Below are 24196 nucleotides of genomic sequence, written 5' to 3' on the forward strand. Positions count from 1 at the left end.
AAAGACTGGCTTGCTCACACATCCTTTCCTCATTTCAGCAATTGTAGAAACTGGGGACAGAGTGTCAACTCATGTTCCAGGTGACCTTAACTGAAAATGGGCAGACGTGGGGTTCTAATCTCATCTCTACAGAGCCCTAAATCTCTGCGTAGCATTAGGCAAATTAATTCTCTCTGCCTCAGTTTCCTCCTTTGTAAAATGAGGGAGTTGAACTTAGATAAATCTCTGAGGACCCTTCTAGCCCTGACATTCTTAGATTCCAACCTGTTCAACATTTGACCACCCTCCCTTTGTTTTCCCTAACTTTTCAGGAAATAGGCCACTTGGCTCCATGCCTCCTTTCTTCAGGGATAAAGACAGACAAGTTTTACCATCTTTTACAGAGCAGTGAGATCTGACTCATGCCCCTTCTTATCCTAAAAGAGATAGATGCAGCTGCTTTCATCATGCCTAGTGTCTAGGAGGAACTGACAGTCCCACCATGCTGATGGATTGGTCAGACCTTTGCAGATACTGTGTTCAGGTTGGGGCCCATGTTTTAGAACAAACTGGAGGCCATATGAGGAGACCAAAAACCACGACCACAGTCAGTACAAGGAATTGGTCATCTTTTTGTTTTGTTTTTTTGGCGGGGCAATGGGGGTTAAGTGACTTGCCCAGGGTCACACAGCTAGTAATTGTCAAGTGTTTGAGGCCGGATTTGAACTCAGGTACTCCTGAATCCAGGGCCGGTGCTTATCCACTGCGCCACCTAGCCGCCCCCAATTGGTCATCTTTTTCCTGAGAGGGGAAACTTAAGGGGGGACATGATTGACATCTTCAGATATTCCATGGAAAAAGGGAAGACATCTAATTCTAAACAAGCAGAACTTGGAGCAATGGGAGACAGTTCGAGTCATGTTTCAGTTCATAGGTGAAATACTCAACTTCCTAAAATAATAGTGATAGCACCTACTATGTGCTAAGCTCTCCATCAACATTTATAGAAGTGTTTTAGCTTTGAAAAAATAAATAAAAGGGGGCCGCTAGGTGGCACAGTGGATAGAGCACTGGTCCTGGAGTCAGGAGGACCTGAGTTCAAAATCCAACCTCAGACACTTGACCCTTACTAGCTGTGTGACCCTGGGCAAGTCACTCAATCCCAGTTGCCTCACTAAAAACCAAACAAAACAAAAATTAAAAAGAACAAACAGCAGATGATTTGGACCAAGAGAGGATGACAGTTAATTCAGTCCAAGTCCACTATTCTGTTTGGTTATTTCAGGAAGATGTTACTCATCCATCCTTCAAGTTCAGAAGTTTGGCTAGGATTAAAAGGAAGACGCACAAGGTCAGAGTTCATACCATAAGATATGCTTAAATCCCAGTTGGGAAAGTCTGGCTCGGATAAGATGGTGGCATGGGTCTCAAGGGTCTTTCTTTCAGTCCACAGTACAAACATTTCAAATTCCCAATCCCCAATCTGAGAATGATCTTCTTGGTCCTTCTGTTCTTCATTTAAATTTCTGATTCTGCCCTTGAGCTGAATTGTTTTGTAGCTACTACAAGGCAGCCCAAGATTCCCTTGTTGCTTCTTAAGGCTGTCCACCAACAGATGATTCAGATATCTAGCTGCTCAACCAGCACATGCTTATAAGGTAGGAATGCCTCCTCACTACAAATCTGGATGATTCCTACTTTGTTTCTGAAAATATTTTAGTTGGGAGAGGTTTTTATTTTCCGGGGCAATGAGGGGTAAGTGACTTGCCTAGGGTCACACAGCTAGTATGGGTCAAGTGTCTGAGGTCAGATTTGAACTGAGGTCCTCCTGAATCCAGGGCCGGTGCTTTATCCACTGTGCTACCTCGCTGCTCCCCAGTTAGGAGTCTTGAGAAGTCCTACCCTAGGAAATGTCTTACAGTTTGACCTTTACTGAAGGAATGAACCCCTTTCTTCTCAGAGTGCTAGGACTTGTTCTGTTTATTCAAGGGTGGCTGTGAGATGATCACTTGGTAATTAAATGCTGCCCATTTTTCTAGGAAATGAGATCTTTCCTCTTCTTCCATATTGATCTCTGCTTTTCAATGCCTGTAAACTCCTCCATCTGCTTTGTAGCTGCCTAGTTAAAACGCTTCAGTTCATCTTTCAGACTTTCCAAGAGCAACACAGTCTCTGACATTTTATTGTTTCTTGCCAGTTTTCCAGTAACCGTTGGTTCCTGTAACTGGGTCAGTATTGCCACTCTCCAAAAATTGCCAAGTAAGTCTGAAATGACTCCAGCAAACTCCACCTTCAGCTCTCCCTGGCTTTCAGTCAGCTTCAGGTGCAGCTGCCTGTTAAATTCCCCTAACAAATGCTCTTTGAGCTCTTCTCAGCTTTCTGGCAGTTTCATGGTCCGTAGTTCTTTTTAATGTGCTTCTTAACAGCAAGATTCATAGGCTTCATCTGCCTCAGCTTGGTGCTTTTGTACAGTTCATTGTCTGCGTCTGCTGAGTTGAGATCCTTGTGGGTATCTGACTCTTAGAAGAATGTGTCTTCCTCTGCTCAGTGGCAGATGTGGTATCTCCAGCTCCCAGCCTGGGGACACACTTCTCCATCCCCACTCAGACTCAATCACTGAAACCCAACATGATCTCATATGGTCCTCACAACTACTCTGGGACGTAGAGGCTGTTATGGTCCTTGTCTCACAATTGAGGAAACTGAGGCAAACAGGTTAAGTCACTTACCCAGGATCAGGCAAATGATGAGTGTCTACGGCCAGATTTAACAGTAATGGTGAATATTTATATAGTGCTTACCATGGTCTAGACACTACTAAGAGCTTTCCAATTATCTCATTTGAGCCTTACAACAACCCTGGGAGGCCGGTGTTTTTATTACCCTCTTTTTACAGATGAGCAAACAGGTTAAGTCACTTGCCCAGAGTCACCAAGTCTTTGAAGCCACATTTGAACTCAGGTCTTGACTGTAGACCCTACCCTTTATCCATTGCACCACCTAGCAGCCTAATATCAGAACTGGCCAACTCCCTGAGGTGGTAGTCCTCTTCTTATTGCAAGCTTTCAAGCAAAGGTCTGGGGACTAATTTTCAGGGATATTGGAGAGAGAATTACTGGGTCAAATAAAGGACTAAGCTCTTAGGTACCTATCAGCTCTGAAATCCTGTATTAGAAGGGGAACTCTAGCCTTGGGAATGCAGTTGGACTCAATGTCTTCTAAGTCCCTTTCTAGGTTATTCCTCATGGGAACCTCTCCAGGCTTATGGTGTGTCCATGGTTGCCTCTGACCCCAAACCCGCTACAGGGTCTAACAAATCTGACTATCTCCCAAATCTGGATACTGACATCACAAGCCTGCCTTGGTTCAGCAGCACCAATATAAGTGCCGAAAGTTGAGAGGAATTCATTAGCTGCTATTTCTCAGTGCCAGAGACTTTGGTCACATCTAGAAACTAAAAGTAGCATGAAGAAATATTCTAACATCTCCCCATTAGTAGCCAGGAATGTTTGAGGCCAGCCTTAACTAGCTTCTCTGATAAACTGCTTCATGGCTGCTACAGGGTTACCAAGGCTTCATTCTTTCTCCCCAGAGATAGGTACTTGGCTCTAGGAACAGAGAGCTTTGATCCTTGCCCAATCATACCTTGGCCTTGGTCCCCAGAGGAGGCCAGTCTAGGGACCAGGTAAGGAACCTTACTCTAATTATGTCACCTCATGTGTATAATGTATGATACTTTTCAAAACCTTTTCACATCATCCTATTTGATTTTCACAGCACTAGTCTGGGTAAGTCAGCTGTTAAAGCCTGTTTTTTAGATAAAACTGAGGCCAGGAAGAGAAAAGTAACTTGCTTCTGGTTATATAGTCAATTAGTGACAGCCTGGGAATAGAACCTGTATTTTCTCAGTTCCTAGGTTTGGCCCTGGTGATCTTGTACTCTTGAAACTCTGCCCTGCAGCACCCTACACCTTACCCCTTCCTTTCCTGCCCCCTTCTAGCTTTTCTGAGATGCAGGGAGCGGGGGGTGTTGGGAAGAGGGAGGTTCCAGATATTAGCAGTTGTTCCCTCAGAGGTTGCAGGTAGAACTTTGAGACAACTTCTTTTTCTGGAGACTTAAAAATCCTGCAGGTGTGTATTGGCTGTTGTTTGCTCCATCTGGGAACCAGGCCCTTAGGGGTCCATGGTCATGTCCCTGTCATCATTATACTTGGGAAGAAATCCCTCCCATCCCCCACCCCTTTTGATGTCCAGGCTCTGGCTCTGCTTTCTTCCTTCCCTGGTTCTACCTGCAAGTCAGCTCCAGTGACCAAGCCTGGCAACTGCATATATGTGTCTCTGTGTATACGTGTGTGCGTGTGTGTGTGTGTGTGTGTGTGTGTGTGTGTGTGTGTGTGTTCGCACGCATGTGTGTGTCTGCTCTCTAGTGCTTTCTGGTTTATACAGGGCTTTGACTTGTTCTATTTCTCTTTTTTTTTTTTTTTCCAGGGCAATGGGGGTTAAGTGACTTGCCCAGGGTCACACAGCTAGTAAGTGGCAAGTGTCTGAGGTCGGATTTGAACTCAGGTACTCCTGAATCCAGGGCCGGTGCCCTATCCACTGCGCCATCTAGCTGCCCCTGTTCTATCTCTTGAGCCTTACAGCAGCATAAGTTATGCAAGCCTCTTTTACACATAACCTATTTGAGATTCGCTTTAAGTGATTTGCCCAAGTTTACAGAACCAAAATGCAAACTGTCCTCTCTCCTAAATCCATTGTTCTCATATTCTGTCACATCATTTGAGAAGTGGAAGGGACTCCAGTGACCTTCTAGACCAGCTGACCCATCCATGAAAGGATTCCTAAGTTAGGGACACCTCCTGGCAGCCCTGTCCACCTTGGGACAACTTTCCTCATTAGGAAGGTTTTCCTGACATTCATCCAGCCTGAACTGACCTCTTTGTAGCTTCTACCCATTATCCTTGGTTTGGTCTTCTGTGGCCAGGGATGTATTATGGCTAAGGGCTCTTTCTGGTGGCCCTTAGGAAAGGGGTCCCACCATCCTCATGATCCCATCGCCTCTTTTAGAATGCTAGGATCATTGGCAGAGAGGTTCTGACTCCAAGCAGATATTCACTCGAGGGGAAGCCCCAACAGTTTAGAGATTCTTGGGCACTAGAAAAGCCTTTCATGAGGATTTCCTGGTGAAGGTTCCGTGGTTACCCTCCTGTAGTGCTCAGTAAGATGCTGAGAGCCATTAAACTCATCCGGGAGGGACCATGCTTCAACTCTTAAAGAACAACTAAGGCCGAGAGGGAAAACAACCCATGGTCACATAAGTGGCAGCCCTTAAGAACCTCAGGTCCCAAACCTAACATTCTGTCACCATAGCACGCTGCCTTTAGGAAATGTCCCCAGGACGGGAGGCACAGAAGTCTAACAGTCAGCTCTCCTGAGTCACAGGCATCCAGTTTCCTTTGACTGGCATGACCATTGGTCAAAGGAGCAGATGGCGAGCCTGGAGAAGATTGGGGATTGCAGGAATGAGGAAACCTGATAACTTGGGTTCAGTATCTGAGAGCCTGGCAAAGAACACTGGGCAGAATGGTTTGGCAGCTGATACAGGATTGGTTAGGATTAGGCAATCGGCAAAATGGTTAGACGTAAGTTAGAGGATTTTTTAAATTAGATTTTTAAAAAATTTTTTTTGCAAAGAGCAGATTTAGGACTAATGGGATGGGACCAGGGTGACATGTTTAGTCTCAGTATAAGGAAGATGTACTATGCGCCCCATACTGCTAAACATGGGATATTATAAAACAAGAAAACAAAAAATAGTTCCTGTTTTCAAAGAACATATACATTATGATGGAGAGAACAGGTAAATATCTAGGTACATACAAGATACATACAATGAATGAACATAATCTGAAAGGGAAAGGCATTCTGTGGAAAGTGGGGTTTGTACCAAGTTCTGAAGCCTTATGTAGGGGCACAGGAAATGATGATCTGGGAACTGGATCACATGTAGAGGAGAGTGATAATGAATTAAAGGTGGAAAGGGACAGAGTTATGAAGAGCTTCAATGCCAGCAAAAGTTTATGTTTGATCCATTGAAGTTCCTGAGGATTGGGGCAGGGAGAGGGGGGCCGAGGGAGGGAGGGGAGGTGAAAGACACGATCAGATTTACACCTTAGAAAAATCGGCTGCCTGTGGTCTTAAACCTCATCTTAATCCCTACTGCTACCAAGAGGTAGTGGCTAGTGGATCGCTTGAGCTTGGGGATTCTGAGCTGTAGTGAGTGAAGCCTGTTGTTTGGCTGCTGATGATGCTAAGGCCGGCACTAGACTTGGGTAATGAGCCCCCAGGGAAGCAGAGGGCAAGCAAGGTGTCTAAAAGAGAGGCAAATCCTTGGGCTCAAAATTCCCGTGGTGATCAACAGTGGGACTGGGCCCATGGGTAGCCATTTTATTTCCAGCTTGGGCGAGATAAGCTGAGACCCAGTCTCAAAGAAGAAAATCACCTTGACAACTGAGTGGAGGACACATTGGAGTCAGGGAGATCAGTGAGAAGGCTATTGCCATAGTCCAGTCAAGATATGCTAGTGGCCTAAACTGGGCTAATAGTCAGATGTTCCACAGCAGAATGAGTAGCCTCTCCCTAGAGGTTCTTAGGGAGCTGATGGAAGCCTTACCTGGTGGGATGGGGGAGGAGGGATGAGGGAAGCTCTGAGATTCTACTAGTGCCTCTAGGTGGCGCCAGGCACCGTAGGTGCCGGTACAGGTCCGTTTGGTACTGGGACTGAGAGGAGAGCCCCCAGTGAGTTGGTAGGGGCCTTTAGAATCCATTTAGTCGCTTCTTCCTGACCAAGAATCCTTACACAGCACACCCTGTGAGGGGGCTTCTGGCCTATTTTCGAAGGCCTCTAGTGAAGAGAAATCCATGGCCTCTGGAGGCATCCCAGCCCACTTGGAGAATAGAATGAGAACATTTCTCCTTTTTAAGGCTAAAGCCTGCCTACCTCCCCAGTGGCCACCTGCAGCTCACACATGCTTAATCCCTTTCATCTCACAGCCTTTTAGATATGGTGGTTCTCAGACATCTTCTTTCTCCCCCTCTTCCCACCCTCCACCTCCCAGGTCTGCTTTTCAAAGTCAAAATCCCCAGAGCTTTGTATCAATGCTTATCTGGCATAGTTTCAAGGCCCCTCACCATCCTTGATGCTCTTCCTTCAGCTTGTCCCACATCCTCAAAGTATACCACCCAGGGTTTAACCCCATTGCTGCAGATACATCCTGATCAGAGCAGGGCTGCTGTGCTAGCTCCCACTTTCTGGATGCTAGGTTTCTCTCAGCATAGCCTAAGATGGCCACTTTTGGGGATGCCATGGCTCACTCTTGCTTGTCCAACTTTGAGCCTTCAGATCTTTTTCACCCAGACCCTTTAGTGGAGGCCTAGCTTCCTGCCCCCCCCCCCCGACTTGTGAAGTTGATTCAATTTGGCTCATATTTTTTAGCCCTTTGGGATCTTTGTAATTCAGTATATTAGCTGTCTCTCCTAACTCTGAGTCATCAGCAACTCTGACAGACAAGGCTGCCCTATGCTTTCATCCAAGCCATTGATAAAAGTGTTAGACTAGCACAACAAAGACTCCTCTCAAGAATCTCTAGTTTAGGGGCAGCTAGGTGGTGCAGTAGATAAAGCACTGGCCCTGGATTCAGGAGGACCTGAGTTCAGACACTGGACACTTACTAGCTGTGTGACCCTGGGCAAGTCACTTAACCCTCACTGACCTGCAAAAGAAAATTAAAAAAAAAAAAAGAATCTCCAGGTTAACGCATAAATGACTGACTACTTTGGCTCTAAAGATCTTTAGCAGTTCTGAATCTACCCAAGTGTACCATCATCTAGACCTCATATCTCTTCAACTCAGCCACAAGGATGTGTGAGATGCTTTGCTGAAATCTAGGTAGAATGATGTCGATGATGTTTCCCTGACCTACAGACTAAGAGTCCCTATCGAAAGAAGTGGGGACTTGGAAGGAAGTGGGGGGAAAGGGAGGTCTAGAGAATACTAGCTTGTAGAGATCATTGATTCTCTTTTTGGAAGGGTAACTTATTGGATACATTCAGAAGCCAAGATCATACCCCTGTCCTGTAAACTACAGCCTCTCTCCCCTTTTTAGAAAATCTGGACATTCTCTGTCCCTTCGGTTTCTCATCCATCATGTCACCAGAATTATGGACAGTGCCTCAGCATGTTCAAGTATGCTCAGCATGGAGTAGTTCTTTAAGTAACCTGGAGTGTAGCCCACCCAGGCCAAGTAACCTGAACTCACTGCAGGCAGCTGGGTGCCTTCCTGAACGCCAAGAAGGGTGAGGATGAATTCATTTATTTTTGGACTCCTCTTGAAAGGTTATTCTTGCCAAAGGAAAAGAGAAGCAAAAGAGTTTCCATCACCTCGTAGCACTGTCCAGTCCACCCCAGGAGCTGTTCTTTCTCTGATCTATTTGTTTTTTCTCAGTATCACTAAAAAGAGGCATTTTCCTCATTGCATTTCTTATCTGCTGTAGCTAATTCCAAGCTTTCTCATCCCTGCTGCTATTCTTTGAGAACTGTACAATGACTTGTCCTTGCTTCTAGCTTTTATTTTACATAGGTCTTTAAATAGTCTATTTTAGTCAGTGGCCTATTTCCTCATTGGAATCTTCTATTGGCATCCTCCTTAGACAAACTAATAGCCACCCTCCTCCCTCTCACCATACTAATGCCAGACTTATTTCAGATACTGCACTTCAGAAATCCCGAGTTCAAGAGATCTGCCAGGGGGCAGCTAGATGGCGCAGTGGATAGAGCACCGGCCCTGGAGTCAGGAGTACCTGAGTTCAAATCCAGCCTCAGACACTTAACACTTACTAGCTGTGTGACCCTGGGCAAGTCACTTAACCCCAACTGCCTCACTAAAAAAAAAAAAAAAAGAGAGAGAGAGATCTGCCAGCCTTAGTTTCTTCATTAGTAGCTAGGATTATGCCTGGCCTCAGAATTTCATTCTATAGAACTTCTTATGCCTCCTACTCTGGGGTCTCCAGTAGATTTTTTACTTGGGATTTTGATCTGGTCTTTCTCTGAGCCAATGTCTCCCAAAGTTAGGATGCAATGCCCAGGTTACCTATCCTCCACCATGCATTCTAAGATGGGACAATCATTCCCCACCCCGTTAAGATTTCTGGTCTGAACTTGTGTTATTTCAAAGGATATGGATGGGGAATCTACTACTTTTTTTGGGGGGGGGGGGAGGTCCAAGTTCCCCTTTCTGGAGAACTTGGAAATCCAGAAGGTGCCAACCTGGTAACACTGTGGATAAAGTGTTTGGAGTCAGGAAGACTAGAATTTAAATCCTACCTTAGACACTCATTAAAGTCAATTATTTCTCTGCCTCAACTTCCTCGTATATAAAATGGGAATAATAATAGCACCTAAATGAGATGATATATGCAACCCTTGAAAGGACTATGTGTGTTAGATGTTATTATCCCAAATGCTAATGGACTGAAGAAAGGCAGGGGCCCTGCAATAGTGAGAGGGCACTCCTCCTCTCCTTCCCTTCTTCCCCTCTCTCCCCAGTGGAATAGGAATTAAACTTGGCCTGTTTGATTCTAGAGGGGAGAGGATAGTGATTTGCAAAGCCAGTTAAGAAAGGGACTCTGGAGCTGCCTTTAGGGGGATACTGTTATTCCCTTATCATTCTAGCTCTTCCTTCCTCACTTAGGATAGATGACCAAAATTTTTATGACCTGATTTGGTACTCTGATCTAGAAGGAGTTTCATATCCAGGCTAGCGAAAGTTCAAGAATTACAGTCTAGTACAAAAGAGCAAGAAGACTTGGGTACCCAAAGCCCCTGGCTTTGGGTAGACCTGCCTCTCTCTCTATCTCTCTCTCTGAACCTCAGTTTCCCTCTTTCTAAAGGAGGGAGTTGGATTTAACAGTGTCTGAGATCCTTCTCCACTCTGCCATTGTTCTCACATCTAGCTGTATTTCCTCTTGCTTTAATTTATAATGGATTTATATAGCACCTGCTTTTTGCCCAGCCTGTGCTAACTTCTTTGGTTATCCCTCAATATGTAATACAGCTGCTCCCAGCAAATTCTAGAAGGTAGAGACTATTTCCCCATAACTTCTTCTGGGCTGAATGACTTCACTACTTAATTATTTTTTATCTGGACCTATTTTTTCCCCCTTAGGATAATTTTGGTCACTTCTCTACATTTTCTGATTCTTCACAGATTTTTTTTATACTTTACTGCCCAAATATGGATCTGAAAAGGTGGAACCACCTATTTTCTTTTTTTTTTTTCTTTTTTTTGGTGAGGCAATTGGGATTAAGTGACTTGCCCAGGGTCACACAGCTAAGTGAAACAAAATTTGATTTCGTGTTTTCCTGGCTCCAAGTCCAGTGTTCTAGCCATGTTCTTGCCTCTAGTTACTATATATATTATCTCCGTTTTGAGAAAAGGGGTGAAGTGAGTTAGTTGTACAACTAGGAAGTGAGATTTATACTGTAACAATTGGAATGACGCCACCTGCTGGAGACTTACTGTAGGAAAGCTCCACATGAGGAGAAGGCCTCTGAGGGCAAGGCCATGCAGCTTTTCTTTGGCGTCAGGAAGTGACATTTGCTTGTGGGAGGAAGAGGGGGCGGGGCTGGCGCTCTCGGGCTCTTTCCTCGGGACTCAGGTGGAGAAGGGAGCTAGAAATGCTCTCTCCCTTTAATAGATAGATGAATCTAGGCCTTTCTCTCTCTCTTTACCAAATTCTTATTCTCCTTAATAAATGCTTAAAAGTCTAACTCTTGCTAAAGCTTATAATTTATTGGCGACCACTCAGATCTTTTAGACAGAATAGCTAGAATTTTAGCCCCTTACATTACCCAGGGCTTCCTAATGCCCAAGTCCAGCACTGTATCTGCTCTTTGCAGCTATCTTCTTCTTATAAATGAGGAAACTGAGGCTGAGAGTTGAGGAGGGACTTGCCCGGAGTCATGCAGCTCATTCAGAGGCAGCTCCAAGACTAACCCAGTACCTCTAACAGGTACCTGCCCACTATTACCACTTTGCCTCCCACACTAATAGCCCTGTGCTACACTTTCATGACCAGAGGTAGAAATATTAGAAGCAGCAGCAGAGGCCTGTGTTCCAGGATGAAGAGGAACCTCATATAAGATTGGTTTTAGGTCATTTGCCTTACTGTCCTTCCATCTCAGGTCAATTACCTCCCCTCTGCCTCAGCTTACAATGCAACCTTTGAGTCCAGGGACTCAGAGGTCCATCAGGGTAAGATGTCTTCCATCAATGCCTGGTATTTTTTCAGTCAATTAACTAGGAAACCTTCTATCTCCTCATTCTCTATGGCAGAGCATTTGAGCCCCAGGAGTTCAGCTTTCAAAAGGCTTGTGACTGGGGCAGCTAGATAGTGCAGTGGATAAAGCATTGGCCCTGGATTCAGGAGGACTTGAGGTCAAATCCAGCCTCAGACACTTGACACTTACTAGCTGTGTGACCCTGGACAAGTCACTTAACCCCAACTGCCTCACCAAAAAAAAAACAAAAGAAAAAAAAGGCTTCTGACTGAGCAGGGATGAGAACCTTCTAATAGTCAATATCAAAAGCTTTTTGATGGTTGAGATCACTTATATATAATTTTGGGTCCTCAAATCCAGTCCATTTCCCACTCTGGTCTCCATAGATAACACCCCTATCTGCACTGGGCTGCCTAGAATTAGGAATCAATCAATTAATCAGTAAACGTTTATTAAGCATCTACTATGTGCCAGGCACTATGCTAAGTGCTGGGGATACAAAAAAGAGGCAAAAGACAGTCCCTGCCCTCAAGGAGCTTACAATCTAATAATGGAAGAGCCTTTTTGTGAGCTTGAGTACCAGATGCCAGACAGACCTGCTCTTTCCTGGGCTCTTGCCACATCCTCCCATTCTCTCCCTGGGAAGGGCCTTGGCTTCTTGGTGATTCAGGCCCCAGGTACCCAAGTACGTGCCCTAGCCTTAATATGGGGTGTTTCCTTTTGGACAGAGTAGAGAAAAAAATTCCCGTGGCCGCTCCCTTAAAGAGAAGAGGACAGAGTTTGAATTCAGGATTGAGGTAATGTGAGGCCTAGACTCAAGATCCTCCCTCCCTGCTAAGAGAGTAATATGATAGGATTGTGGGCCTGGGTAAAGGTGAAAGAAGGGAGAGATAGGGGTGTGCTGACCTCACTTCAACCTTGTTGATATCTGTTCTGTTAAAAAAAAGACACTAGGAAAACATAGAGTTAAATGAACCTTTCCTTAATATATCTATCTGAAACCAAGAGCCAGCATTACATGTAATAGGTATAAACTGAAGCCTTTCCAATAAGATTTAAGGGTAAAGCAAGGATGTCCATTATTATCCCTTACTATTTGATATCGTGCTAGAAATAAGCAATAAGACTATATAAAGAAATTAAGGGAATGAGCATAGGTAAAGAGGAAACAAAATTATTGCTTGGGTTCTCTTGCTGTCTAGGTCTCTTCATCTTTGGGAGGCAAGTCCTCCCAAAGGAATGTAAGTTCTTTAGAAAAGGTCAAGTTTTGTTTTTTGCTTTGTATCCCCTGCACTGAGCCTCCATTTGCACACAGTCAGTGCTTAATAAATGTTTGTTGAAATTGAATAAAACCCTGTGGTTTTACCCTGATATGAGAAGCAAGCAGTCTATTGGATGAAAAGTCTGAGGTTCTAGCATGAGTTCAGCACCAGCTCACTGGGAGACCCTTCTCTTTTATGGGCTTCAGTTTTTTCTGCTATAAAATGTGAGAGCCAGATAACAGGACCTCTAAGGACTTTCTTGCTCTAACATTCTTTTTTCCTATTTGTCCCTCCCAAGTTTCAGTAGCATCATGGTAGAGTAGCAGAAAACGCCATGAATTTACAATAAGCCACCCATGTTTCTTTCTACGAACACTTTAGAAAGTTCACAACCCTCTGCGGCTGGTTGTGCTAGTATTATTTCACATATGTTCCTTAATGGAAGAAGAAATTGAGGCTCAGAAAAGAGAAAATTACATGCTGAAGATTACAGCAAGTAAGTGATGGAACCAGAACTGGGATCCAATTCTAACTCTTGAGTTACCTCTTTGGAGGAAATAAAACTCCTTAGTTATGGTACTGGATTCTGCCACTAACTTGATGTCTGAATCCCTGGGCAAGTTCCTTCTCTGTTCTGGGTCCTCAGTTTACCTAATCAGTAAAATAGGGGTAATAATCCATGTCCTGTCTTCCTCATCAGGTGATACAAGCATGAGAATGGAAGGGATAGCCACTTTGCTAAGCTCACGAATAGGTCATTCTTACTCATCTGAGTACCTGACGGTGGCAAATTACCTGTGAGAAGATTGCTTTTTCAGGGAGGAGCACTTCTTGTCTTTGGATGGCACCAGCCTACAAGGTGAAGATGGTTTATGGGACTAAAGACCTTTCTTGTGCTGACATTCTTTTTTCGTATTTGTCCCTTCCAAGTTTCAGTAGTATTATGGTAGAGAAATAGAAGAAATTCTGAGGAAAAAGCATTAGCATTTTCTCTAAGGAGGAATATATAGTCACTACGTGTCTAGCTTTAGGGCCAATCTATCTCCTCACCTGGGCCCAGCCACTTCCTGTATCTGTCATGGTGCAGAGGAAGCTAGGAGGTACCCAGTTCTCAGAGGTACTCTGGGTCAAATCCAGCCAGAGGTGTGTTAAAGCTAGTTTAACCAGTTGTCAAACAGCTAGTTGTTAAATTTTAGTATATTTACACCTTAGAAAATTGGCAACTGCTACAGATCAGCACTTGATTTATTGTTTTGTGAGTTGTCTAGATTTAAGAAAGTGATGGAGAAAATGTTAGTAATGAAGACTAACTTATAAGAGTGTCCTGTATACTTTTTTCCCCCCATCAGCATGCCACTGCCCTATTCCAAGTCCATCCTGGGCCCCAGCCATCTAGAATGAAAAAGCTTGGGATTATTCTTGGCAGATACCTGGTAAGGAAGAGAGGAAATTGAATTCCTATAAATTAAGTCCTATTTTAAAGTCCCTAAGAGAGTTCCCTCTTCCAAAGAGCTTCTTATAAAGCTTTAAATCCTAATTTTCTTTTATGAATCTGGATTTTAATGTAATGGGCTTGCCCTTATTACCATCTTTTCTTTAGAATATACAGCATAGAACATCAGAGCTGGAGCAACTCTTAGAACCTAGCCAGAGTTCCCAAACACATGGGACTGTCATAGAAGGTCAGAGTTGGAAGGGGCCAGAGAACAAAGGATATGGAATGTCTGAAGTGAAAGGCAGATAGAATGGAGAAGGTCAAAGTTGGAAGGTCTTTTAGGACAGAGAATAAAGTGTGTTAAGAGCTGGAATGGCCCATAGAACAAAGAATGCTAAAAACCACCAAGTCCGGCATCTCCCACTCTACAGATGGGAAAGCTGAGGCCCACAGTGGGGAAGGTCACAGCTCCATTTGCAAGTTAATAGCAAAGCTGGGCAATGGTAGCACCCCAATGGTGCTACCACACTGCCTACTCTGAAGCCCAGATCCCTCTTGGAGGATAGCAGATATCTCCTCTGGGTCCTGAGCCCCACCCTCTCCTCTCCTCTCCCAAGGAAAGTTGGAACCCAATGCCACTGAAGTACACCCTACTGCATAGAGGAAAACACTGAGCTGAAGTTAAGAGATGGGGGTTTGTTTAAAATACTAACAGCCATTTATTATGTAACGATTGGAATGATGCGCACCTGCTGGAGACTTACTGTCGAAAAGCTCCGCCCATGATAGTGCACGTCTCTGAGGGCAAGACCATGCATCTTTTCTTTGGCGTCAGGAAGTGACTTTGGCTTGTGGGAGGAAGAAGGGGAGCCTGGCGCTCTGACTCATTTTCTTTCCTGTGGACTCTGGCGGAGAGCGGAGCTAGAAATGCTCTCTCCATTTAATAGATAGATGAATGTAGGCCTTTCTCTCTCTCTTTACAAAATTCTTATTCTCCTTAATAAATGCGTAAAAGTCTAACTCTTGCTAAAGCTTATAATTTATTGGCGACCACTCATTAGATCTTTTAGACAGACTAGCTAGAATTTTAGCCCTTACAACTCGCTGTGTGAGCCTAGGCAATTCCCTTTCTTTTTCTGGCCTCAGTTTTGTCCTCTGTAAAATGGGAATAATTTTACCTCCACTCCCCCACTTCATAGGTTTGTTGTGAGGAAAATACTTTATGAGCCTTGAGGCACTGTAGAAATGCAAGTTAACATGGCTGCACTGATCCTTGATTTTTGTGTTCCAAGTATTTGTCCAATAAATACACAGTCTCCTTTTTCAGAGGCCTGAAACTAGCAGTGGCCACCCCTTCTCTGGGGGCTGAGCATCCCAGAATCTTCAGGGCCTCTACATTCTCCAATTGCTGCCCTTTGGGGCTCCTCAGAAGGTTCCAGTCCTTCTTTTTAGGTCTTCAAAAGGAGGGCATCTTCCTTTCCCCTGCTTGTCTTTTAAAAAATAATAAATAGAAAAAAATATATATCTATACACAGGGGCCCTTTCTCCAGGCTTAGGAGACCAAGATGGGCAGGAAGTGAGTGGAGAGGTGCTGCCGGCGGGTCCGGCCACCTTGGCGAGGGGCACCCCGTCCATCCAGGGCCAGAAACATCTGTCGGCCTTCGTGTCTCCAGCGAAGGGAAGCATAGGTATTATAGCCATTTTCCTCGATCCGTTCCATGAACTTGCAGTTGGGGCTATATTCCCTCTGCAGAAGACAAAGATGGGAAGGGGCAAAAAGCCTTAAATGGCTCCTCAGAATGCCAGGCACCCCCCCCCCCATAGGAACAAGCTGAGAGAGGGGCCTAGGAAATCAGCGATGGGAACAGGACTTGCACCCATCTCCATCTCCCCAATAATCCAGTGCCTCAACGTGAGGGGGCTCCACACCCAAGAAGAATGGGGAGGCCTCTGTTTACCCCAGTGCCCTGCATATCAAGGTGCCTTCCAGAAATGTTCTCCACTGTGCTCCCTGCCATCTACTCCCAGGTGGATACTCACCGTCCCATAAAGCTTCCCTCTCCGGTTCATGGCTAAGTAGAAGCCTGTGTAGACGGCTTTTATGGCCACAACGCCCACTCTGACAGAGCGGATCTCCACGATGCCTGAGGAGAAAAGACACTGGGGTGGACTGTGGGCAGCTGGCAGCTTTCTTGCACCCAGGTCAGCGACTGAGAGAAGGGAATCAGTCTGAGTCTAGGTCCCAGCTCTGCTGGTGATACCTGGGTCATCTTGGGAAAAACCTTTTTTTTTTTTTTTTAGTGAAGCAATTGGGGTTAAGTGACTTGCCCAAGGTCACACAGCTAGTAAGTGTTAAGTGTCTGAGGCTGGATTTGAACTCAGGTCCTCCTGACTCCAGGGCCAGTGTTCTATCCACTGCACCACCTAGCCGCCCCAGGAAAAAAGCCTTTCTCCTCTCTTAAAGTTGTGTGTGTGATAATTCATGGCTCCACTCTTCCCAAGGCTGTTGCGTAAACTGTGAAGTACCCACCATACAAACGTGAGCGGCTAATCTGGTAAATGTTAAATGCTCTATTAATGTAGCTTAAGAGGCCTCGGAGCTGAATGAAGAGAGAAAACCAATTCCACCGCGTCCCCCAGCTAGCTCAGTGGCACGTCGTCTCTAAAAACGGGGTAAGGATACGCGGCCTCCCTTACAGAGCTATCAGGAGAATTGGGAGTTGTTTGTTCTTTCACTAGAATCCTCGAAGAGGGATGAGCCATTTCCTGGGGAGTGCACCCGTGGGGCTCGGCATCTGTCCGCTGATGAGGAAGCTGTCTCATCAGTCGAGCTGGGCAGCCTTCCAGCGGTGGGGAGGCTGGGAGGGGTTGTTGGGTACCACAGGTCACTGGCCTCTTCTTCCAGTGATCTTTTCAGCCTTCTCATCGCATAAGCCGGGCTCCCGGGCTGGGGCAGGAATGCAGGGAGGAGGCCAAGGCCAGCAGCCCATTGGGCAGGTTCAGGGAGAGCCCAGCTCCCACAGGAATGTGGGCAGGCCAGCAGGGCCGGACAGCCGGACCCAGGGTGTGGGAGCAGGCTGGAATGTGGAGGGAGCACCATGCCACGGCAGCCAGCCCCGGGGTGGGGGAGATGGTGGAGTCTATCTGATATGGGGAGGGGGGAGCTGGGAGTGAGAGGGGTTGGAAGGGGTGAGGGGGGTGACCTCCTATCTGCCCTTACTTCCTATTGCTCAGCTCCTCTACTTGGCAGCCTTCCAATCACATGCGTGGGAACTTGATTAAACCATCCTGAAGTTCTTTATCCTGATAGGAAAGTCATTTAAATTGGGCAGCAAGAGCCCTGGGACTACAATTCATTCTGAAATCTTGAGAAAGAGCTTTTCTCTCTCTGAGCCTCAGTTTCCTCCTCTGTCAAGTAAGGGGGTGCTGTTAAATTCCACTGAAGCAGATAGGAGACATAGTGGATTGAGTGTCCTGAGTTCAAATTCAGCCTTAGGCAATTGTAGAGCCTTAGACAAGTCACTTAACTTCTGTTTGCCTCAGTTTCCTCAACTGTAAAATGGGGAGTCATAATAGTACGCTCCCTCCCAGGGTTGTGGTGAGGTCAAATTGTAAAGGACTTAGCACAGTGCCTGGTATATAGTAAGTGGTATATTAGTACTACTACTACTACTACAATTATATAACTTCTAAAGTGCCTTCTAGCTTTAATATTCATATTCTAAGGTTCTTCCAGCTCTGACATTCTGTGTTCCAAGGACCCTCCCAGCCCTGACATTGTGTTCTAAAGGTCCCCCCCCAGCCCTGACATCTGTGTTCTGAGAACCCTCTCAGCTCTGTCTGTGTTTTAAGGGCTCTTCAAGTGATGGCAGCTTCTATTCTATATTTTAAAGTCCTTCCCAGATTAACATTCAATGTTTTGTGATTGTCCTGGCTCTTCTCTATTTGAACACTTTTTTTATTACCTACAGGAAAAAAGTATAAACTCGTGAGATTGCCATTCAAGGCTTTGTTTAACCTCCCTTCTACCTACTTATCTAACCTCATCTCTCACTCCCTGTGGATACTCCAGGCTCAACAACGTTGCTAGCGTGGTTAGCTGCCTCCCCCAACATATACACACCGACATATCTTCAGGGCTGCTTCTGACACAGAAAGCTACAAGTGGAGCCCTCCTCCCTAAGCTAGGCAAAATATAAAAGAATCAGAGATTTAGAGCTAAAAGAGATGTTGCAGGAGGGTGGGGGTGGGGTGGTAGAGCAACTGGTCAATTAATCCAACCCCTTGTTTTCAAGGTGAGGAAACTGAGGCCCAGGTGGTTAGTGACTTGCCCAGGATCACACAGTTAACAGGAGTCTGAGGCAGGTTAGAACCCAGGTCTTCCTGACTCCAAATTATCTATCTCTATCCACTATATTTTGCTACTTCTTCAGATACCTATCTCAGATCCAAAGAATCTGTCCTCCGTCTCAGCAGAGAGAGGTGACCCTAAGGGACAAACAGAGAATGGAGTAGGTACCCTGGGTGGGTAGAGACTAAGGGAGCCTTGGTAGCCTGTCCATTCTTCCTTCAGAGACCATCATATCTGGGGGCGGCTAGGTGGCGCAGTGGATAAAGCACCGGCCCTGGATTCAGGAGTACCTGAGTTCAAATCTGGCCTCAGACACTTGACACTTACTAGCTGTGTGACCCTGGGCAAGTCACTTAACCCTCATTGCCCTGCAAAAACAAAACAGAGACCATCATATCCAACCTCTTTATATCAGAGATGGGGAAACTGAGACCAGGAAGGAGGAAGAGCCAAGACTGAAACTTGGGTCCCCAACATAAATCTGCCTTCTTTTTTCCTCTAAATCAGAAAAAAGCAGCCACCCCCAGCAGTAGGAAAGGGCTGCTTTGAGCCATCCACTCTTTTTTTTTTTTTTTTTTGGTGAGGCAATTGGGGTTAAATGACTTGCCCAGCTAGTAAGTGTTAAGTGTCTGAGGCCAGAGTTTGAACTCAGGTCCTCTTGACTCCAGGACCGTGCTCTATCCACTGTACCACCTAGCTACCCCAAGCCATCCACTCTTAATTATCTGGTTGCCCTTGGTGAGCAATGATAGACATTTAGGAGACAGCTGTCTGGGACTGGGGCAAAGGGACCACTTTCTAATAGAAAATTCATAGAAGTCACTTAAATCCTATTTCAGATTCAAGTCCCCTTTTGCCTAGACTAACTCCACTCTCTTGCCATTGAATCTCTTTAGTACAATACATTAGAGTGGCATCTTTCAATAGTCTCCACATCCCACAGGAGAAAGTCCAAACTTGGCATTTTGAGGTCCTCCACAGCTGGTCCCTAACCCATCTTTATCTCCCACCCTATCCTGTTCTACTCTCCTGTAGAGTTTCTGTCCACAGAATTTTTGCTCTACTCACATTCCAGTCACACTTCACGGTCCCCAGAAATACCCTGCATTTTTCTGTGAAGTTACTTTACCCAAGGTCACCCAGTAAGTAAGTGGTGGAGCGGGGACTCAAACCCTGATCTTTGGATTCTGAATCTGTGAGATGAGAGGCAGGGACTGGATTGTCTCTTGGAAGGGAACATGGTCAGGGAAATGACCCTGGTTTTAGAGTTAGGAGACCTGGTTCATCCACTTACTAGCTACATGGCCTTGTTTTTTCTCATCTGTAAAATGAGATTAGACCAGATGATGCCTCTGTGGTCCTCTCCAGCTCTAAGGCCATGAACAAAATTTCTCTCTGGACCCTCCTCTCCTCCCGGCCTGCGATATCTCCATCTCTGCCCCATACACACCCAGCCCTGCCCTGCAGTATCTCCTCTGGAAGACATCAATAGCCTTGACACTCAGGCTCGGCTGGTACCCAATTGCCTGGGATGAGGAAGTAGAGCCTGTTGTCAGGGGAAGTTTATAGAAGTTCATAGATTATCAGAAAGGACAAGGCCCATAGAGTGTGTCTGGTACCATCTCCTCACCTTACAGAGGATGAAGTGAAGGACCAAAGAGGAGAAGGCACTGGCAAGGGTCTGTCTGGGCAGGACTAGAACAAGACTCGCCAGCCCCTGGCTCTCCTGATGCCTAATTGTATGGTCCTCCTTATCATACCTTGTGGCCACTTCCTACTCTTCCCTAGAGGTAACTAGAGACTTGGGAACAGGACAGAGCTTTGGTTCCCAGGGCCAAGAGGGGATGGCCCATGCTGAGGAAGCAGAAAGCATGGTTCACCTCTGGCAGCCAGAGCCTCTTCCCTGTTTCCCAGAAGGCCCAGAGTCCCAACTCTCAAGTCTGAACCTATCCCTGCCACCAGGACTTATCCTCCCCCCCTCCATATTCCTGTATACAGTCCCTCTTTGCTGTGTCTGGGGGGCGGGGTAGGGGTGGGTATTGGTAGCTGTGGCTGGATAGGGCAGCTTCTGAGGCTCCTTGGGGAACCTGAGCTGGGGTCGGAGCTTCCTGAGCAGCGGGAGCTCAGAGAGCATTCTATTCACCCCACACCTGTGCAGAAATCAGCTCTATGACATCTCTGATGTTCTATAGTCCAGCCTCCAGCTGAAGACCTATAATGACGATTAGCAAGTTGAGCTGAAGTTTGCCTGTTAATGACTCCTTCCCTAAGCCACACAATGCCTTCTAGGGCCAAGCAGGAAAAGGCTCCAACTTGAAGACAGCCACCCAGTGGTGGCTTCCTCTGTTCCCCCACCCCCACCCCAGATCTTCTCTTCCTGGATAGAAATTCCCAGTTCCTTCTAGCCTCCTATAGCATAGTCCTCAGGTCCTGCCCCCTGCTTTAGTTGCTTTCCTCTGGGTACCCTTCACCACCCTTCCTAAAGTGTCTCCAGAACTAAGCAGAGTACCCTAGATGAGTCCTGAGCAGTGTCTGTCCTTGTCTCTCACTGTGGAAGTTTTGCTTTTGTTGATGCTATAGCACCTTGGGATGAAGGCAGAGATGATTAAGGGGGGAGGAGCCTGAGGCCACAGGGTGGACTTTATGGTCCAGTGAGGTTCCCTCCAGTCAGAGCTGACCAGCAGTAACAGTAGTAAAAGGGTGATTATGGGAAAGTACAGAAGATTATCAGTTCCCCATCCAGATGTATCCTGGGGTGGGTGGAGGCAAAGGTGGCCATCCTTGGATCAGGCTCCAGTTTAAAAGTTCCCTGCCCAGATGTCCAAAGCACTGATGCTGGATATGCCCCAGGGAAACCCAAGGGTGTGTGGAGGGGCCCAGGACTCCAGTCTCCATAGCCCCCCAAAACCCTAAGAAGAGACCTCTCAGAATATTGACTGTGAAAGGAATCTTTCTCCTCCGTCCAAGGGAAGCCAGATGTTTGGGTGCCAGCCACTGAGCCCACCACTGAGTCATCTGGTGAGCAAGTTGCCCCTGTCCTCTGTCCTCACCTAGGGAGGCACATGGGCTAATGAGTGCTTTGAGATCCCCAGATGAAAGGGGCCGGGGAAGGGCAGAGGGTTATTATCTTCCTTAATTACAGTGATTACTCACTGGGCTCTCATTAAACACAGCAGCAGGTGATTAGCTTGGAGTCCAGTGTTGGGGGTACTCAGATCCCCCAATCTAGGACTGCTGGGTCTGGATGCATCCCCCATCCATCCCAAAGACAGCAGGGGTCCTAAGGGCCTCCTTCTTTCTCCAGTTTCCACTTCAGGGACTGGTCCTTTTACCCACTGAGAGATAAGGTTAGGATGCCAGGAGGGTCATCATCACTGAGAACAAGGACACCTTGCCCCCTCTGCCCCATAGGAGCAGGGAAAGACTGGGATCCAGGAGAGCTGAGTTCTAGCCCACAGTTCTCTGTTTAACCTTGGACAAATTCTTTCTCCCCTCAGTCTCAGTCTCCTCCATTAAAAAGTCTCTATCTAGATTGGGCAGTCTAAAAATATGACGGTGGAAGGGCACCCACCCACTAATGACTTAGACAAGTGTCTTCATCTTTTGACTTGGGTTGCCTGGCCCTCAGGCTTCTGTGGTCCATTCCTGCTCCTGGTGGGACCCCCCCCCCCCCGGCCCAGGCCAAACATTGGTATTTCCTTGGGTTCCCTCCTCCAGGTCTTTTTTCCCTTCTGGACTTGATCCCTCTTATTCATCCTTTTCTAGGATTCTCCAGCACTCCTGGAAACCTCTGTCCCCCCCATAATTTAGGACTGACCACCCCATCCAGGCCAGGCCTCCTCCAGGCTGCCCTACTCACTGTTCGGGCAGTAGGGCTGCCGTGTGCCTTCGACTCTGCCACTGGGCCCAATGTGCAAGAAGAAGTGGGTGGATGAGTAGAGCCTCCGCCATCGGACGTCACCTTCCAGGTGATGGTAGCTCCTAGCACGCCGGGCACTGCTGATGCTAATGCCCAGGTCACTGGGCCAAGGGGGTTGGGCCCTGCTGGGCCAGGGACCCCAGGAGCTCTGGGCCCGGGCTGCAAGGAGCAAGGCCAAGCAAAGCCAGGGCCCTGGGGGCATGGTAGAGAGGGGGCTGGCTCACTCCTGCTCGCTGTCCAGGCCACAGGACCTGGCTAGCCTTGGATGCTGCTCCATGTCCCAGCCAGCTGGGGAGGGTGGTCAGGCAGGATGGAGATCAGACCCTGAGTAGCCCAAGTTCAGCCTCTTAGCCTCCTCCCAGCTCCAGGTTCCCTAAAGACGTCACATCCAGAAGGCTTGTGTTCTACCCCCGTGACCACAGGTAAGTCACTTCTCTCTGGGCCTCAGTTTCCTCCTCTGTAAATGGACAGGTTGGACACTCCAGGAGGAACCTTCTGCTCAGAAAGTCTAGATAGATGTTTCCTGAAGGTGCTACCAGAGTCCCCTTCTCCCGGACAGCCACCCCCTGCAAGGAAAGGAAAGTGAGAGGGGTGTGTCTGGTTCCCCGGCTTTTGCTGTCCCCTACTCCTGGTGTCTCTTGGCTCCAGGATCCACAGGCTTCTAGAGTGGCTCATAATCTCCGAGGCTTGATTCAAACAAGCCCCTCCCACTAAGGCAGGGCTTCTCCCCACTGAACCAATGGAGGGGAAGAGGGACGAGCCATGCCCCTGCTGGAGTGGGGGGTGGAGGTGGGGGTTCATTCACAAAATTCTTTGGGATTTACTATCCCGTGGTTCTTCTGCCCTGAGGGTCCTAGTGAAGAGGGGAGGGGGGAAGGCGGTGGAGAACGTGGATAGGAGTGTGTGACAACGAGAGAGGGAGACAAATACTGAGCCCAGACAGAGATAGGGACAGGATAAAGTCAGAAGCAGGAATGGATACAGGATGGAGACTGAGAAAGGGACCAAGACAGGGACAGGTACAAGACAGGGACAGGAGAGAGGAGGGAGAAAGAGAGAGAAGGAGAGGGAGAGAGAGGAGAGAGAAAGAAGAATGAGAAGGAAAGGAAGAGGGAGGGGGAGAGAAGGGGAGAGAGAAATAGAGAGGGGAGGGAGAGAGAGAGAAGGGGGAGAGAGGAAGGAGAAAGAGGAGAGAGGAAAGAGAGGAGAGGGAGAGTGGAGGAAGAGGAGGGAGAAGGAAAGGAAGAGGGAGGGGGAGAGAAGAAAGAGAGAAGAGGGAGAGAGAGAAGGGAGGAAAGGAGAGAGGAGGGGAGGAGAGGGAGAGACCCTTCCCCCCAGGCCATCAGGGTCAGGATGGTGGAGGGTGGGCTTCTGTTAGTGTGGGTGTCTCTGACTGTGCACACCAGTGTCATGTTTATATATTTATGTGTGGGGGTGTGTTTGTGTGCGTGTGCCCAGCATCGGGTGTGGCAGCCCTGGAGGTTATGTAGGTGTGATGTGATCCTGTGGCGGGGGTGGGGTTGTGTATGTCCCTCTGTCTGTCTGTTGGGCCATGTGTGTCAAAGGCCGAATCTGTCAGGAAGCAAGTCCTACATGTGTACAGGTGTGTGTGTGTGTGTGTGTGTGTGTGTGTGTGTGTGCACGCGCTCGTGTTTTAGGAACATTAGTGACTAGAAGGAGGGATCTCCAGTCTACTTGTCACTTGAGCCCGAGTCAGGAAGGGCCTCATAGAACCTCAGAGTTGCTGAGACCTCATCCCTCATTTTGCAGAGGAGGGAAACTGAGGCATGAGAGAGGGTGGGTGGTCCTGGCCAGGGTCACATAAAGGAGTCAGTGGCAGAATGAGAGGGAGATGCTGGCTCTCCAGGCTTTCACAGCTGGGCTTTTCCACCAAGACCCACCAACCTTATCTC

At 47.1% G+C, this 24196-nt stretch overlaps 1 protein-coding gene and 1 pseudogene across 1 annotated transcript; both read right to left on the bottom strand.

The window, feature by feature from the left end:
* Positions 1-1935: 1935 nt before the first annotated feature.
* On the bottom strand, positions 1936-6805 carry LOC122744775 (annotated as a pseudogene).
* Positions 6806-15565: 8760 nt separating this feature from the next.
* FGF22 (fibroblast growth factor 22) lies at positions 15566-22485 on the bottom strand. Its single transcript, XM_043978084.1, has 3 exons — positions 22224-22485; positions 16054-16157; positions 15566-15760 (listed from the first exon to the last, which is right to left on the bottom strand). Exons 1-3 carry the CDS (start codon positions 22483-22485, stop codon positions 15566-15568), a joined length of 561 nt encoding a protein of 186 aa, XP_043834019.1.
* Positions 22486-24196: the final 1711 nt, after the last annotated feature.

Source organism: Dromiciops gliroides, chromosome 1 (genome assembly GCF_019393635.1).
Source record: "Dromiciops gliroides isolate mDroGli1 chromosome 1, mDroGli1.pri, whole genome shotgun sequence".
Taxonomy (NCBI): domain Eukaryota; kingdom Metazoa; phylum Chordata; class Mammalia; order Microbiotheria; family Microbiotheriidae; genus Dromiciops; species Dromiciops gliroides.